Below are 15893 nucleotides of genomic sequence, written 5' to 3' on the forward strand. Positions count from 1 at the left end.
CCGCCCCCCGTCCCTCCCTCTGTGTGTATGTCTCCTGGTGCATGTGTAGGGATCAGAGATCAAAGAACAACTTGCAGAGTCAGTTTTCTCCTTCCACTGTGTAGGACCTGGGCACTGAACTCAGGTCATCAGGCTTGGTGGCACCTCTGCCCACTGAATCATCTCATCAGCCCCCACTGCCACATTTCTTGACTCCCCACAAGTCATGGGAATTATCACGACTTGTGTAAAAGAACTACTAGGGGGCTGGAGGGATGGCTCAGCAGTTAAGAGCCCCAGTCCAGTAAGAAACCCTATTAAACAAAACAAAACAAAAACAAGATGTGTGTGTGGTGGGGGGCGGCTGAGGGACAGCTCAGCAGTTAAGAGCACTGACTGCTCTTGCAGAAGACCTGGGTTCAATCCCAGCACACACATGGCAGCTGACAACTGCCTGTAACTCCAGTTCCAGGAGATCTGATGCCCTCTTCTGACCTCCACGGGCACTGCATGGCACCAGTACACTTGCATGCAGCCATGACACTCATACACATTTTTAGAAAAAGAACCACCAGTTATACATTATTACGTGTGACGAATTGAAACAAAAATTATTGGAAGCCTTCCGAGAAATAATTCCAGCAATAGGGTTAAGGGAAGGGGGTGTCGTTAGAGGTAAGGAGATGAATCAGAGCCTACAGGAAGAAGAGACGGTAACATAAAAAACTCCGAGGAAGGGAGGAAGACCTGTGGAGGTGGTATGTGTAGCAGAGACCAGGCAGTGCATTGCTAAAACCGCTCTAGCTGTGCCAGACTTACTGCTCAGGACTCTTGCAACGAATGGTCCTGACCTGTCCTTCCTCTTCTAACTCAGAACTAGGGTGGGACCCGGGAAGACATTTTGTACTCAAGATGAAGTGAAGTTAGAAAACAGAGCCCATGAGATAGACTGCCGGGAGGGCTGTGGAGAGGGCTCTGAGGAATGGGATAAGGTTGCAAAGGGCCGACTGCTGACAGGAAGCAGTGGCAGAGGCTCCACACTACATACAGGTTTAAGGACAACAGTGGGATCTGCAAGGACAGGCAGCAGTTACCAAGCTATGTGACTGCAGCCTCAGTCTCCAGTGTCCTCAAGCAGACTCTACTCCTGTCATCATGAGGTATATCACTAATGTGAGGAAGTGGAGAGATGGCCCAGTGGTTAAGAGCACTGGCTGCTCTTACAGAGGACCTGGGTTCAGTTCCCAGCACCCACATGGTGGCTACCAACCACCTGTAACTCCAGTTCCAGGGATCTGATACCCTCTTCTGATCTCTGAGGGCACTGCACAACACAGGTGCACTTACATATATACAGACAATATACTCATACTCACAATACTCAGCTACCCTGCCCTGTGCTGAGCCTAGAAGCAATCTGCACAGCTCTCACCACAGGCAATGCTCAGCACCTGCCAGACCTGTGTAAAGGAAGGGTGGCCTTACCAGTCAGCAGGCGCCCCCGGGATCCCACTGCCAGGGGCGGGCACCAGCACCGCATTTCTCTCCTCCGTCAGCCCCACCCACTGCTCCACCAGCCGGGCCTCCCGCTCCACATCATCCTCCGTTTTCTCTGTAGAAGGACAGAAGGGCACGAGATAAGAGAGAAGGGACATCTGCTACATTTAAAATAACTGGATTTTCACCCCATGACGTCCAAAATGGGCTAAGTGTCCATCATAATCCAAAGAAAGAATAAAGGCACTGAAGATCAAGGGGCTGCAACAACACCAGCTTAAGGTACCACAGGCCAGGAGCACTACCCAGAGAAGGAACCGCAACCTGAAGAAGGGCTGGACCACCGGCACTGTGATGGGGGAAGGTTAGGACACCACCACATCTACTTCACACCCTGGTGGAATGAGCCAGGAGAAGCAAGGGATGCAATAACACTGAGAACATCTCCGACCTCTCTGTGAAACCTTTGACTTTCCTCCACGTCCACTGTGGAAGTGATTTTACTTGATGAGCTGTGAAATCCTTACTTCCCTAACTCAATTCTGTGCTTGTTTTCAGTGAGCTGAGTACATACACCAAGATGGTTTACCAAAGGACGATTTCTGTAGGAAATGGATGTGTTAGCTGGTACAGCATTAATAACCATGAACAGATCACGAAGTCAGGAGAGCATGGGGATTGTGTTTTACATAATTATTTTTTGAGACAGAGTCTCGTGAAGCCCAGGCTAGCCTTGAACTTAACTATGTAGCTGAGGATGACCTTAAATTTTTTTAAAAAATTAATTTAATTTTATGTGTATGACTGTTTTGCTTGCATGCATCTAAGTGTACCTGTGTCATGCAATGCCCACAGAAGCCAGAAAAGGGAGTTGTATCATCTGGAACTGGACTTAAGGACAGTTGCTAGTTGCCATATGGGTGCTGGGAACTGAATCTGGGTGCTCTGGAAGAGCAGCCAGTGCTCTTAACTGCTGAGCCATCTCGCCAGCCTGACCTTGAACTTTTAATCCTCCTGCATCCACCTCCAGAGTGCCAGGATTACAGGCCCAGATGTGGGAATGGAACACAGGGTTTTGCATGCTAGGCAAGCATTCTACCAACTGAGCTACATCCCCAGCCTTTCATAGCCTTCTTGAACTAACACTGTACACCTTGATTCTCTAATATCTGTAATCGTTTCTTAATTGTTCAAGACATTAAAATGCTAAGAAAAGAACTTTCTATTGCTCCACAGAAGTGAAAACACTACTCCAGGAGAACTTAATCCTGCGTACATATTTATTTACTTACTTACTTATTTATTTATTTATTTATTTATTTATTTATGGAACCAACATTGTAGGCGGATGGGGCATCCATGCTACAGTGCATGTGTGAAGGTCAGGGACAACTTGTGGGTGGAAATCAGTTCTTTCCTTCCACCAGGTAGATGGCAGGAATTGAACTCAGGTCATCAGGCTTGGAGGCAAGCGCCTTTATCTGTGGAGCCATCTCACAGGCTTCCTCATATACCTTAAAAAAAATTTTATATACTATTTCTGTTTAAAGCATATGAGTGTATTGCCTGCATGTAAGTGCACCACATGTGTACAATGCCCGCAGAAGCCAGAAGAGGGCGTCAGGTCCCCTGGAACTGGAGTTATGAGGTGGTCGCTAGTCACTATATGGGTGCTAGGAAAGTCCTGGGTCCTCTGGAAGAACAGCAAGTATTCTTAACTGTTGAACCATCTCTCTAGCCCCCACATACCTTTTTTATTGCTGACTTTTTTAATCTGTTCATCTAAGTATTCCCGTCGTTTAATGAGTGCATCTGACCACCTCTCTCTTACACAGTTTAAGTCTTCTTCCTGACAACAGAGAACAAAGTTTTTTTTTCTACAGAGTGTGCAAAGATTTCTTTTGTTTACAGAAAGATACTTAAAACAGATCGGGAAACTTTTCATTAGGAAAGGCCATTGAATTTTGCAATGATTAATATGTGAGAAAGCAGAGGCCATCACACTGCATGCTGACCAAAGATGCTGGTGCCTGGAAACCAGAGCCCCAAACCTCTGAAAGGAGAGATACACTTAAAGGTAAGGCAAGCTCAGCCAATGCTTGCTACAGGATGATTTTTATGTGTGTGTGTGTGTGTGTGTGTGTGTGTGTGTGTGTGTGTGTGGTAGTGATTCATTGAAAGATGTGTGATTTTAAGCAGGACGCCATACACAGAGCTCCAAGCACAGAAGTCAAATGGAAGAGAGAGTAACAGGTATGACCGTAATTCACAGTTCAATAGCCTTATTATTGATATGTGTATTTTCTGAAATGCAAAGACTAGGCCAGTAGAAAACCTTCTGAACTTGCCACCAAGATTTCACATCCAACGGCCACCATAAGGATAACCAAAAATGCCCCATGCAAACATTGAACATGCAGTCAGCCATGCTTGGAAAATTCCAGAAGCAGACACTAGACTCCACCACCAGAAACATGGCAGGAAGCTCGCCAGCAGCCAGAGCCACTAGTCAATGGTACCGATGCCACCACTGAGACTCTGGGATTCTGATCTAGGCCCAAGGCTTGCTTTCATTCTTTGTTAGTAAAATTATGACCAGGGAAAGGAAATCCATTAATTGTATCCCAAATGCCATTGGCCTAATTCTCGATAGTAACAAAACAAGCACTGGGGGCCTCCGAAGCTTTTCCTACAATGTCCCCACAGTTGACATACATGAAGGCACAGAGAAAACCCACGCCTGAGACCTTCATCTTGGCCTACTGCTTTGACTGTGACCCCACTGTACTCCATGATGTCAGGCTAGTTGAGGCTGACCAGGTTTATTCTCCACTTCTGTTCAATTTCCTACATTTCCAACAAGAAAAGCTGAGCTTTAAATTCTCTACATGATGGAGAACTAAGCTAGGTCTCAATGAGAAGGAAATGCTGACTAAATAAAACAAAACAAAGCTACGTGTATCATCTCCAAGCCGGCTAGAAAACTGTAGGTGATTTAACTGTGAGACGACATATTAGAGTAATACTAGTCTCCCAGAAATGAGAGGCAAAGTGCAGTTCAGCAGAAGAGAGACAGGAGTGGATGGAAGGACTGTGTGTGGAAAAAATGTGTGTTTTAAAGATCAGTCACAGTAATATAGCGATAATGGTCTCGCATAGCAAGGCTTCACAAGCTGGTCACCATGGCGCATAGCGGGCAATGCAGTATCCAGTTATAGATTCTGAACTGATAGGGAAAATCTCCAGCAATGGTCTCATGTCCTGATTACAAACAAAGCAAATCAAAAACAAGTGAAAAATTGTACACTCTCGCTCTGTGGCCCTGCCCCCACCTCCCCGGCCTCTGCTCTGCGAAGGCTGGCGATTAGCGAGAGCTGTGCCCCATGCCACAGGACTGACAGCAGCAGCAGTACCTGATAACTATCCATATCATCACCATCCTCCTCATCTCTCTGGTGGGAAAAAAAATAAACACAAAGGACATGCATTTTGTTTTCTCAAACAGCACACAGGGAAAATAATTTAACACATGTGTTACAATGGCCACTTCGCACGACATTAGCCCAATAAAGCATTTCACTAAATCCCAAAAGATTTAAATGGGTGTAGTTGTTCATCTGTCTATAATAGGACTCTGTGTGTGTGTGTGTGTGTGTGTGTGTGTGTGTGTGTGTGTGTGTATGTGTGTGTGTGTGTGTGTGTGTGTGTGTTGCTACATAATGAACCCAGGGCCTTGTACGTGTCAGGCTGAATTCTACCATTGAGCTATACCTCCAGTCTTATAATTAAACACTTTCTATTATATACATGTTTTGACTGATTGGTTGTAGGGGGGCATGAAGGTCAGAGGACAACTTGTGGGAGTTGGTTTTCTTTCTACCATGTGGATCCCGGGGATCAAACTCAGGTCATCAGTCTTGGCAGCAAGCCCCTTTATCCACCAAGCCATCTTGCCAGACTCAAGAATTTTTTAAAAATAAGGAAAACAACTATTTTTAAGAAACTTTTCTTAGATGGGTATAGAAGAAACATTCCTGGGACAGGTCTTCCGCCACCACCATGCAGACTGACAGGTGACACATAGTTCCTGGTAGACTGAAGTTTGGAATGTACTTAGCACAACAGAAAGGTTTCCTACAAAGGATGTCAGGAATTCTCTTGCCTCATCTTAGTTTGGGCCTTAGAGGAGGAAATGATTTAACCCAAGGTTCACACAGGTAGAGGCTGCTTAGGACAGAGGCCAAGCTGTTAGTCCCTAGCCCCATCTATCCTTCCCTCTAGTTTGGGACAAAATCACTCACAGTGTGCCTGGGCTAAGGGTTCTGTGCTGGACTACTGTAGACCAAGCACTCACGCTATTAACATTTATGTTATTAGTATCACAGTATTCTCTGTGGACTATGACAATCAGTGGAAAAGACCACAACTGCCCTAAAGGCATGACTACACTTCACAATAATTACATAAAGTGACAATTTTGGTAAAAATATCAGGCGAAACAAAGAACTAAGCTGAAAACAAAAGACAAATTTCCTTAGAAACAGAAGTACAGAAATCCATGAGCTGTCATCACCATCACTGTCATCGTCTTGTTGTTTTTGAGACAGAGTCTTAATATGCAGCCCTGGCTGATCTGGAACTCACTGTGTAGACCAAGCTGGCCTTGAACCTGTAGTGATCCTGTTTCTGTCTCCTGACTTCGGGAAAACAGGCATGTGCTACTATGCCCAGTGAAATATTTGATTTAAGTTTATGACAATCCTATTTAGTCATAGGAGAAAATATGAAATTCCTTAAAGCATAATTAAATTCACGATTTTTAAATGTCTGGTAATGAGGCTGGAGAGATGGCTCTTTTGTTCAGAGCACTTGGTGTTCTTGTAACAGACCAGAGTTCAGTTCCCAGCACCTACATGGCAGTTCACAACTGACTGTAATTCCAGTTCCAGGGGATCCAATGCCCTCTTCTGGCCTCTGTGGGTATTGCACGCATGTGGTACACAGATGTACACGCAGGCAAAACACTCATATGCATAAAATAAAAATAAATCGGGGCTGGAGAGACGGCTCAGCAGTTAAGAACACTGGTTCTTGCAGAAGACCTGGGTTCAAATCCAAGCACTCACATGGCAGCTAGCAACTGTCTATAACTCCAGTCCCAGGGGATCTGACAGCCTCTTCTGACCTCTGTGAGCATTGCACGACACCAGTGCACTTACCTACATGCAGGCAATACATGCATACACATAAAATAAAAATAATAAATAAAATTTTTTAAAAATCTTAAAAAAACCTGGTGGTTATCACTAGCCTTATATGATTAACATATTAAATCCAAGCTGAATGCTGAAAGAATTTATCTTGAATTAATTCTTCTTATGAATAAAAAATAGATCACATAACAACACTAAATTTTAGACTAAGGAGGTACTTCTGTCTACTGAAATCCAGCCTGAGCTTTCATGCTGTGACAGGGCTGTATAGTATACTGGCTTTGGCTCTCCTGATAGCATAATTCTAAAGCACTATATCAACAAGGATACAAGTTAGTAGATCTGACCTTGGGCATGGCAGCAGAGGCAGGAGAGAAGTCTTTAACATGGACACAGTGTGAATCTGTACCACGAATATTAAGCTCTTTCTTGTGGTGCGGGGGACTAAGGCCCAGGGCTTCATACATGTTTGAAAGAAGCATGTGTTCTACAGCTGAGCTGCCCTCCTAGTCAGGGTAGCATGCATATGGAACTGAGGAGCAGTGAGTATTTTCAGGTCCACATGTTGGACAAAAATCTGTTTTAACAAGTGGTAAAGCTGTCTAAAAAGCTACATATAATCCCTATAAAACTCTTGAAATGGGAACATTAAGCAAAGTTGGTGATCCTCATTTCAGAGGTCAGGGCCTGTAATACGCAAACTCCATTGTTTCATGTGACATCAAAGATTTATTGAGCCACCTGGTCTTATTGCAGAAAGCGACTCTGAGAATAATTCTCTCTGAGAATTACTGAGTCTACCTCATTACTTTGGACAAGAAAAAAAGAATTCAATGTTTAAGTTAACCATGAAGCAGATGAAAAACCTAGGTCTCCTGACTCCAAGTCAAGGGCTCGCCCTGACTACCAAGTAAGTCCCGTGGCTACCCTGGAAGTTACTGGCTTGTGAGGGACTGGCCTGAGGTGAGAATACCTGTCCCTGCTCACAGGTTGCAAATACGTAAGTATAGTAGAGAAATGTCCAGACTGAGCAATTCCTGCCCTTGCCCTTGGCTCCTGCTCTGAAGGAACCTTGCACACTTTGAGAACTTCAGGGAAGTTTAGTCTTAAAGGAGAAAGACAGCACCTGACAATGCCAGGCATTCCAAGAAGTTCATGAGTCTGTGCGTTGATTTATAGCCTTTAGAAAATGAAACGAAAAGAGAGAGATGGAAGATGAACCATTCTCAAGGTTGGCTGGGCCAGTGCTCAGACTCTTGAGAGAAATGGAGGGGAGATGTTCTCTCTCTATCATACATGGTGGGGAAGGAACCCAGTTCAATAGTGATTGTGTTCAGCCCCTTGAAGCACACACATTCTTTCAAGCCACAGTAGTGGGGATAGTCTCATTGGGCACAGACCACCTTTCCTTCCCCAGCTCCAAATGTCTCATGTAGTGCAGGCTGGCCTCAAACTCATTGTGTAGCTGAGGATGACCTCAAACTCCTGATCCTCCTGCCTCCACATTCCAAGCTCTGGGATGATAGGATGTGCCACCACATCTAGAATCCTTTTATTTAAATAAAACATTGGGACTTAGAAAACTGAGATTTAATGGACAAATATGACATGGGCATGTTTTTAAACATTTATTTATTTTTATTTTATGTGTATGAGTGTTTTGCCTGCATGTATGTGAGTGTACCATGTGTGTACAGTGCCCATGGAGGAGAGAAGAGGGCATCAGATCCCCTGGAACTGGAGTCATGGATGGTTCCTAGCTGTTACATCATGTGGATATTGGTAACCTGGATCCTCTGCAAGAGCAGCTAGAGCTCTTAACGGCTGAGCCATCTCTCCAGCCCCCATGAAATAATAATAACAATAAAAAATAATAATAATAAGTAGTAGTGAAGATTTGGTCACTGTGACAGTGTATGGGAGGATTTTATATTAGTGAGAGTGGGCTGGGCCAATAGCAATGCCAAATGTTCACATATATTGGGCCAGATATAAAATAAAAGCAACCTAAAGCAGAGGACGATTATAGCTTTAATAAGTAAACATTATTAAGCAACACTAAGCAAACCCAGCAATTTAAGTTTAGAAAAAAAAGAATGGATGGAAATGTGATTTGGGGGAAGACATGAGGTTCTCTTTTAAAAGAAAAAAATAATAGAGGCGTGAAGTTGGGGGAAGTAGTAGGATGGGGGTGGGGGTTGGGGAGGGTGTCTGAATATGATAAAAATACATCATATGAAATTCTCAAAGAATCAATAAAAATATTAAAAAAGAATGTAAGAGGAACATTTTAAATGAAATAAGTAGGTTCTGTGGAACCCTAATAGGTCTCCCAGATCAATTTCATTACTTCTGTACTAGCTGATCTTTCAAAATTTTTATTTATTTTTCATTAAAAAAATAATTTACAAAAGATTTTATTTTTAACTATGCGTTTCTCTGTGTGGGTCTGTGCGTGTGACTACAGGTGCCCTCGGAGGCCAGAAGACAGTGTCAGATCCCCAGGGCTGGAATTACAGGTGGTTGTGAGGTACCTGATGTGGCTGCTGGGGACTGAATTCTGGAAGAGCAAAACTCTCTTCACCACTGAGCCATTGGTCCAGTCCTTTGAACTCTGTTTTTATTTTTCATTTTTGCAAGGCTGGAGGTGGAACCCGGCACCTTGCACATGCTCAGTAAGTGTTCTCCTGCCAAGCGACACCCCCAGCCTTGATCTATCTCTGTTATATGGTATTTCAGACCTGAGTCTTACCTGGTAACTGTCCAGCCCTCTTTGCAACTTGGTGGACCTGGCAGTCACGCAGCCAATGGATATCGACAGGATGGCTTCAACCATGAGTGGCAGTGTCCCTGAATGCTGCACAGGTTGTACTGTGACCTGCACTCTACGAGAGTGACCCTGCAGAGGTGAGGGCGAAGAGGATGCCAGGAATGGGGATGTGGCACAGAAGAAGGGGATAAGAGAAAACAATTAGAGAACAGAAATACAAATAGGACATTCCTAGAGACTGTAAGATGGGGTAATCAGAAAATCTGGAAAACAAACAAACCACTTCATACCTGTCTGAGTTGGAAGATGCCGCCAGTGTTGACATCTTTGGCCTGATGGAGCTCCACTGCTGTATATTCCCCTAGCTCATTCAGTTCTAATATGGAGATCCACATTTCTATTCTACGAGTTACTTCATTCCACCTGCAAAAAACGGATCCCAACAAGCAGCAACATCATCATGCGGGCGACTTCTAGTAACAGCAACAGGAGACCACTCCCTGTACCAGGGATATCTCACAGATGATCTCCCCACTTAACTCTTATACAACCCTGTGGTACAGACTCTTAATATGTCTAACTAAAGTATAACTTATATTTGGCGATGTGCACAGACTGGGTATATAATTCTAAGGGCTTTGACAACCACATGTGTGTACTCACCTGTCATTACCCCAGAAAGGGCTCATGCCCCTTCCTATCCAGTTCCCACACTCCTATAACAGGTAAGCGCCTCTGCCTGTTCAATATGGAGATCCACATTTCTATTCTACGAGTTACTTCATTCCACCTGCAAAAAACGGATCCCAACAAGCAGCAACATCATCATGCGGGCGACTGTTAGTAACAGCAACAGGAGACCACTCCCTGCACCAGGGATATCTCACAGATGATATCCCCACTTAACTCTTAGACAACCCTGTGGTACAGACTCTTAATATGTCTAACTAAAGTATAACTTATATTTGGCAATGAGCACAGACTGGGTATATAATTCTAAGGGCTTTGACAAACACATGTGTGTACTCACCTGTCATTACCCCAGAAAGGGCTCATGCCCCTTCCTACCCAGTTCCCACACTCCTATAACAGGTAGGCACCTCTGCCTGTTCAAGAACTTCATAAAAATAGAACCATGAGGCGTGGAGTCCTGTGTCTGGTTTCCTTCATTTGATGCAATGAATGAACAATTCTTTTTTCGTTGGAGTTAATGAAGGTTGTTAGCTACCATGTTGGAACCGAACCTGGGACTTCTGCAAGAGCAGCCGGTGTTCTTCACCTCTGAGCCATCTCTCTAGCCTCAGTTCGTTCATTTTTAAATGTTCACTAGTGTTCTCTTGTATGAATAATACAACAATTTGTAGATTGGCCTGCTGAAGGACAACTGGGTTGCTTGCAACATGGGGTACTATGGATAGAGCTGCCGTGAACACTATTTGTGGACTTGGGTTTTCATTTCTCTTGAGTAAAAACCACCCAGGAGTGGGGTTACCTGGTCAGAGACAGGTACGTGATCAACTTTATAAGAAGTTACCAGTTTTAGGGCTGGGATTGCAGCTCAGTGGTAGAGCACTTGCCTCACATGCGTTAGAACCTAGGTTCGATTCCCAGTACCACCAGGAAAAGAAAAAAGAGATGGGGAGTTTTCGCTCAGGTTGTAGTCTGTCCATTTAGTTTCACAGTGATGCCTTCAATGTTGATTAAGTCTATCTTAATATTTTTTTTCTCTTCTATGGCTCATGTTTTCTGTGGTCTCTGAGAATCTGTGACCATTCCAAAGTCATGATTTTACTCTCTTCTTCCAGGCATCATGGTGCACACTGGTGACCGTAGCACTCACAGAGGCAGGACTGCAAGTTTGAGGCCAGCTGGTTTACATAGTGAGCACTTGTTTAAAACGACAACAAAGACTCAGGATGTGATGCTTATACCCGCAAACTTAGCACTTGGGAGGGTGAGGTATGTGGCTGCTATGGGATTGAGGCCAGCCTGGGCTATAGAGAAACCCTATCTCAAAAACCTCCAAACAAAATTTTTAAAAAAGGATATCCTACTATTTTCTTCTACCATATTCATAATTTTTGCTTTGCATTTAAATTTATCATTTTGTGGGGTGGGGGGAGCTGGCTCAGTGGTTAAGAGCACTGACTGCTCTTGCAGAGGACCCAGGTTTGGTTTCCAGCACCTACATGGCAGCTAACAACTGTTCATAACTACAGTTCCAAGGGATTTGATGCCTTCTTTCTGACCTCTGTGGGCATTGCACAACATGGGTACACTTATATACATGCAGGCAATACACTCATATGCATAAAATTAAAGTAAGAACTACAATACAAAAAAAATTTTGATTTGGGCCAACAAGATGCTTCAGCAGGTAAAGGGGCTTACTTCTAAGCCTAATGACCCTCAGGTCAATCTCTGGAACCCACATGGGGAAAAGAGAACTGACTCCAGTAAGTTGTCTTCAGAATTCTTCATGTGTGCCCGTATATATACACACGTACAAATAAATATGAAATGTAATAAAAATGTATGATTATCTTATAATTTTTGTATATGGTATGAAGTAAATCAACTTTTTCATCTAGATAATACCAGTTGCTTCAGTCTCACTGGTTACGACTTTAGACTTTTCCATCTTTGATGTATGACGGCTCCTAACATTCCAATTTTAAAGAGGAAACAGGTTCAAAGGTTGAGTAACTTGCCCGAAGCCCCCAGGGTTCAAAGCCTGCATTCCCACTCAGTCCTGGCCCCTAGGTCTAGTGTGTACAGCAGGAACGAACCTGTCATGTAAGGATCTCGTCTTTGCATGGAGCGAATCCACCTCCCAGATGGAGCTTCCATTTCCAGCACACCTGTGGCCCCACACTTCAATGGCCAGCGCTCCGTCAGAAATGAACTCCAGGAACTCTTCGGTGACGTTCACCACATAGTCCTGGGACGAGGAGAAGGAAGGAAGCGAGCACACCAAGGGTTAGGCAGAAGGACACTACTTAACCATCTTAGCCTTAGATCCTGTTTCTCGGGGAAGCAAAGGGAAGCACAGGACGTTAGATATGGAAGGGAAGATGGGCAGCAGCTCAGCTCAAATGGAGAAAGCAGCTGGCCCGAAGCTGAACTGCTGGCCGTTAGCTGCAGAGCCGAGACCTGCATTCTCTCACTTGGTTCACGGCTCATGCTCAGTTCCACAGAACCATTCTGACCTTCAGCTGACCTTGACTATCTACGCTTAGGAGATGAATGAGGAACTCAGCAATCTGTGATTACCTTCACGCCCTGTGTTCTTGCTTTACAGCTTTCTCTCTTCAATTCTTCATTCTAAAAACCAAACCTATGACTGTGGAAACCAACAGAATTCCCCGAGAATTGTGGCAGGTCACCTAGAACATTTAGTATGTCAGGAGCTAAGCCACTTTCTTTCCCATCAGCCTCCTGGGGGGAGGGGGGCTCCCAAGTAGAGACTCAGGTGCAGTCATTCTGTGACCAATTTCCAAAAACAACTGGATTATGGAAATCTAACCTTACACTACCTACTTTCTAATTTTACCTGGAGACAGACCCAGAATTTCAGAAGGAAAAGAAACATAATGGCCAATTAGTTCAATCTGCACTTTAGAGGCAAAACAAACATGAACTCAGTACCTTAGGGTCTGGTATATTTTTAAACAGCTGTTGTCTAATATACAGCCTTGTGTATCCAAAGAAGAATGAGGAATATTTATAAGACTTATTAAGAGAACAATAACAAAACAATGGGAGGGACTATTTAAGGGGAGGAGGGGGAGTCAGTGTGGGGATAGAAAGGGCAGTAGAAGAGGAGGACAGATTAGAACAAGGTAGTGATTCATATGTATGAAAACGTGATAAGGCCCATTATTACTTTGTATGGTAACTTAATAAAAAAACACACAAATATTTCATGTAAAAGAAATTAAAAACAGAAAGATCTCAAGCTACAGTCTTATTCCATACAGGTATAAACACCAGTGACAATTTTCTCCCTCTCCCTCTCTCTCTCTCCCTACCAACCTATCTATCATTTGTCTGTCTACCTATCATCTACCTGCCTATGTATCATCTATCATCTATCCATCCATCCATCCATCCATCCATCCATTATCTATCTATCTATCTATCTATCTATCTATCTATCTATCTATCTATCTATCTATCTATCATATCTATCTATCTATCTATCTATCTCTATCCATGTATCTCTATAACTCAATCTCTCTCTCTCTCTCTGTCTCTCTCTCTTTCATCTGTCTCCATTTTTGCCTACAAATCTCATATTTCCTGTATACTTGTTTTGTGACCCATTGTGTTTAACCAGGGTCATCTGTGTGGCCATGTATTTGGAGCTATCCATTGCTATGGTTATTTATTATTTTTATTTTATGTGTATGTGTGTATTGCCTGCATGTAGGTAAGTGCAATGCCTGCGGAGGACAGAAGAGGCTGTCGGATCTCCTGCAACTGGAGTTACGGACAGTTAGCTGCCATGTGGGTGCTGGGATTCGAATCTGGGTCTTCCACAAGAACAGTGTTCTTAACCACTGAGGCATCTCTCTAGCCCCAGTGCAAAGATTTTAAGAATGAGGCTCAGTGAATACAGGTGAAGAAACATAGACGGTTTATTTACAGAAAAAGAAAGACCTGAGAATCTTACACATGTGAAATTTTACAATTGACAATAGGAACTTGTTTCCTACATGTTGATCCAGAAAGAACAGACACAATGTAGAAAGGGGTCTGGATGGTTGTCCAGGAGAGGACATGTTACAGACAACAGAGCTTGTCTTCCAGGAATGGTTGGTTGACAGTCCCGTGTGAAAGACAGGAAGAGGTCTTAAGAAGGTTGAAGAACGTAGAGAATAGCTTATTAAAATATGCAGTGGGGCACAGTGGCATGCAACTGGTGTCTCAGCTACTCAGGAGTTCAAGGCCAGCACGGGCAACACACCAAGACTCCATCTCCAAATAATAAATAAATAAATAAATAAATAAATAAATAAATAAATAAATAAACAAACAGATAGATAAGGAGCGGACTGTCATTGGTGGGCATTTTAAAACTGCACCAACTTTATCACCTTACCACGCAGCTTACTCTACTATGGCTGTTTTGGTCCTGGGATTGATCCTGGGGACTCAGGCATGCTAAGCACACACATCACCCCCAAGTGACACCCCTGGCCTGAGAGTTCACTTTGTAGTAGTGTCTGTACCTTACAGTGAGAGAAGGTGACTGTGTACTGGGCATCCTTGGTCTGAGGTGAAGGCACGTCTGGGTCTACCACCGGAGCAGCCACTGTAGACTCGCACTGGTCCCAGAAGGTATACTGACAGAAGACGAAATTTGAGAGGCTTAAGGGGAGACCAGTGGCCTCTTTAATTTTTACCTGAAGAGATTTAAAAATAAGAATTATAACTCTCATATGGAAATATTAAACTAGATGGGTGTGGTGGTGCACACCGTTAGTTCTAGTACTCCAGCACGTGGGAGGCAAAGGCAGGCTGATTGCTGTGAGTTCGAGGTCAGCCTGTCTACACAGTGAGTTCCAGGTCATCTGGAGCTACAGGGAGACCCTGTGTCAAAAAGACAAAACAAAGAAAAAACCAAAACTATACATGCTTTTTGCTTTTTTTATCTCAATCATCTCAAATTTAAGATATCTGAGAATATCTGAGGTTGTTCTTTAAGTTATCTATCTGTATTCTTTTTAAAATTTTAAAAAATATTTTATTAGCCGGGTGTGGTGACACACACCTTTAATCCCAGCACTCGGGAGGCAGAGGCACACAGATCTCTGTGAGTTCAAGGCCAGCCTGGTCTACATAGCGAGTTCCAGGCCAGCTGAGGCTATTGGGAGACCCTGTCTCAAAAAAGACCGCCCCCCCCAATTTTTTTTATTATTATTTTATGTGTATGAGTGTATTTCCTGCATGTATGTAAGGACAGCCATGTTGTACAATGCCCACGGAGGTCAGAAGAGGGTGTTGGATCCCCTGGCAATATGGGTGCTGGGAATTGAATCATGGTCCTCTACAAAAGCAGTCAGTGCTCTTAACTGCTGAGCCACCTCTCCAGCCCCTCAGTCTGCTTTCTTATACATTCCAGTACCACCAGCCCAGGGATGGCACCACCCGAAGTGGGCTGGACCCTCCCACATCACTTAGCAATTAAGAAAATGCCTCACAGACATGCCCACAGGCCAATCAGATAGAGGAAATTCCCCAATTGAGGTTCCCTCTTCCCATGTGTCAAGTTGACAACCAAAGCTGTCCAGCACAGTAGACCACAGAGAAGTGGTTTCTCATAGAGTTTCAGAATAGGTTGTTACACTGGCTGTAAGGACCAAACACCCATTTTACACAGTCAGATAGTTGAAGTGCTGTGAGCTCAGATCTTGAAACCAAGCAGCTTG

At 43.8% G+C, this 15893-nt stretch overlaps 1 protein-coding gene across 7 annotated transcripts in view; it reads right to left on the reverse strand.

The window, feature by feature from the left end:
- Kif13a (kinesin family member 13A) overlaps positions 1-15893 on the reverse strand; it is a 209194-nt gene that overhangs the window by 30340 nt on the left and 162961 nt on the right. For 4 of the 7 annotated variants that reach the window (XM_029570384.1, XM_029570385.1, XM_008847064.3 and 1 more), the window contains 7 exons: positions 14694-14867; positions 12249-12400; positions 9750-9882; positions 9442-9588; positions 4890-4928; positions 3226-3325; positions 1465-1591 (listed from right to left, as the gene is read on the reverse strand). In XM_029570384.1, coding sequence (XP_029426244.1) covers positions 1465-1591; positions 3226-3325; positions 4890-4928; positions 9442-9588; positions 9750-9882; positions 12249-12400; positions 14694-14867 — 872 coding nt within the window. The remainder of the gene's footprint in view (positions 1-1464; positions 1592-3225; positions 3326-4889; positions 4929-9441; positions 9589-9749; positions 9883-12248; positions 12401-14693; positions 14868-15893) is intronic. The other 3 variants (XM_029570387.1, XM_029570383.1, XM_029570386.1) reach the window with 1 other exon arrangement.

This window comes from Nannospalax galili, unplaced genomic scaffold (assembly GCF_000622305.1).
Source record: "Nannospalax galili isolate Female #2095 unplaced genomic scaffold, S.galili_v1.0 scaffold923, whole genome shotgun sequence".
Taxonomy (NCBI): Eukaryota; Metazoa; Chordata; class Mammalia; order Rodentia; family Spalacidae; genus Nannospalax; species Nannospalax galili.